The following is a 2,214-nucleotide window of genomic DNA, read 5'->3' as shown; positions in this document are numbered from 1 at the left end:
GCATTTGATGCATTACATGTGAAAATGTATTATAACCTATTTGAGTTTTAAAATTTCAATTTTTTTTGTGTACAATTCATAAATTGAAATACTATTATTAAATATATATATATATATAGATTATATATATATATATATATGATATATATATTATATATATATCTTATACATATTGTGTGTGTATGTATGTGCAAATTACACTATACTAAATTTTCCGAAATCTTTTGCAATGTCCTATTTTTCTGGTTCTCTTTGCTGACATTTCTTTTCTTCCTTTAGATGTTGTGCTCTCTGCTGGAACGACCGCGACCGTTGCCTTGCTGCGCAATAAGACTGAGCTTGTGGTTGCAAGTGTTGGAGACAGTCCAGCTGTCCTCTGTCGTGAGGGAAAAGCAGAACCCTTAACTGAAGATCATAGCCCAAGACGAAAAGATGAAAGGCAAAGGTGAGTCCAGTGTCAAGATCCCTAAAGAGTATCATTCACAGAACTGTACCTTTTTAGATTGCATGCTGCACAGGTCAGGAATGTGGGAAGGGGTATATGAAGGTGGGCCACTGCTATAACTTTGCATTGGAGATCTCTAGATTTGAACTAGTGATTCTCGGACTCTTAAGCCGTCGGGTTAGCCAAAGTAAATATTAGCGTGGTATATTTCCTTCACCTTATCACACACACACCCCTTTGACTACCCACTGTACACATTCCCTTGTTTTGTATCTTTTTCAAAATAACCAATTTTTCTTAAACTTTTTGCAGGGTTCAGCAGTGTGGTGGTTTCATTGAATGGAACAGTGCTGGTGAGCCTTATGTCAACGGAAGGCTGGCTATGACTCGGAGTATTGGTGATCTCCATGTTAAACCTTACGGAGTGTCGGCAGAGCCTGAAGTTACTACAGTAAAGGTAAGATGGGCATTGCTGATTTCTAATTTACTGCTGCTGTTCCTTCTCTACCTCCTCCCTTCAACTGAAAAATAAGTTGTTGTTTTTTTTTTTTTAGTTGCAACATACCAAAGATTGCTTCTTGGTCTTAACAACTGATGGAGTTAGTGGGTTCATGGAAGGACAAGAAATGTGTGACCTTGTGAAGAAGTGTCAGGATCCATCTGAAGCTGCTCTTATTGTTACTGATCAAGTAAGCGTATGTTTATCTACAGTTGCAGTAGTGATTCCAGCCAAGGAAGAATAAAGGCTGTAGAAAAAAACTGCTTTTGACTATACACCGGACAAAAAATTATATTCCGGTTTAGAATGTTATTACTAAACAGACCTAGACACATGATTGATTAACAGCAACTCTATAGTATTGTCTTTATGTACTTAACTGAAAGGTCATGCTTGCAATTCCATATCTCGCCACAAAAGACCTTAATGGTTGAAAATACTTGGGAGCCTGACTAGTAGAGGGGGCTTGGAATTTGAATCCCATCTAGGCAGTTATATTAAAACCTCATTCATAACTGTAATTGGTGACCAGATGTAATTTTAGTGTTTTCACTAGCTATATGCACAATTAGTATAATCAGTAGTCTTTGGTTGGTGTTTTGACTGACATGCTTTTAATTTGACAGGCACTGCAGTATGGATCGCAAGATAATGTAACTACGATGGTAGTACCATTTGGCGCATGGGGAAAATACAAGAATGCCTTGACATCCTCAAGCTTTGGAAGAATCATGGTGGCTAGCGGGAGGTGGAGTTAACTGGAAATGCAGTATTATGATTGGTCTGTCGAGCCATGGCTGTTATATATGTCTCCTGTACTGTTGTCAAGTCAGATTTCTTTGTTACTGTGAAATGTAATTTTTTACTGTGCCCAAAGGATATATAATTCTTTTTTCTGCAAACTACATCTGGTGTCTGCATTTTTGTTATGAAAGTTTACAGATTTGTGCTACAGTGGGGTGGGGGGGCTGATGAATGTTTTTTAATTCATTGTATATCTGTAAATTATGTACCATAAATGTTTGTAAAGAAAAAAAAAATATTTAAAGATGCATTGTAAAATGTATACATTGTGGTGTTTTTTTTTTGTTTTTTTTTTTTTTTGGCTTGGGAATGCTAGAAAAATATACAAAATTAATGATCACACTGTTTGGCGTAGTTATTTTTAGTTGAAAAGCAGATGAACCACTGATGAGATTTGTTAAACTATTGGGTTGTTGGTGGTCTCGCATTGTTTTAAAATTATTTTTACCTGAAATAACTTCAAATG

The 2,214-nt window shown here is 36.2% G+C and overlaps 1 protein-coding gene across 1 annotated transcript; it reads left to right on the top strand.

Moving 5' to 3' along the window:
• Positions 1–212: 212 nt before the first annotated feature.
• LOC121321674 (protein phosphatase 1K, mitochondrial-like) lies at positions 213–2,010 on the top strand (the record flags this gene model as incomplete). The annotated part of the gene is made up of 4 exons (XM_041260664.1): positions 213–445; positions 758–902; positions 1,000–1,134; positions 1,571–2,010. Coding segments are annotated over 4 exons (645 nt in total), but the record flags the coding sequence as incomplete, so codon positions are not given.
• Positions 2,011–2,214: the final 204 nt, after the last annotated feature.

The sequence above is a fragment of the Polyodon spathula genome, chromosome 10 (genome assembly GCF_017654505.1).
Source record: "Polyodon spathula isolate WHYD16114869_AA chromosome 10, ASM1765450v1, whole genome shotgun sequence".
NCBI classification, from domain to species: Eukaryota; Metazoa; Chordata; class Actinopteri; order Acipenseriformes; family Polyodontidae; genus Polyodon; species Polyodon spathula.
This window is presented reverse-complemented; position numbering and strand designations above follow the sequence as displayed.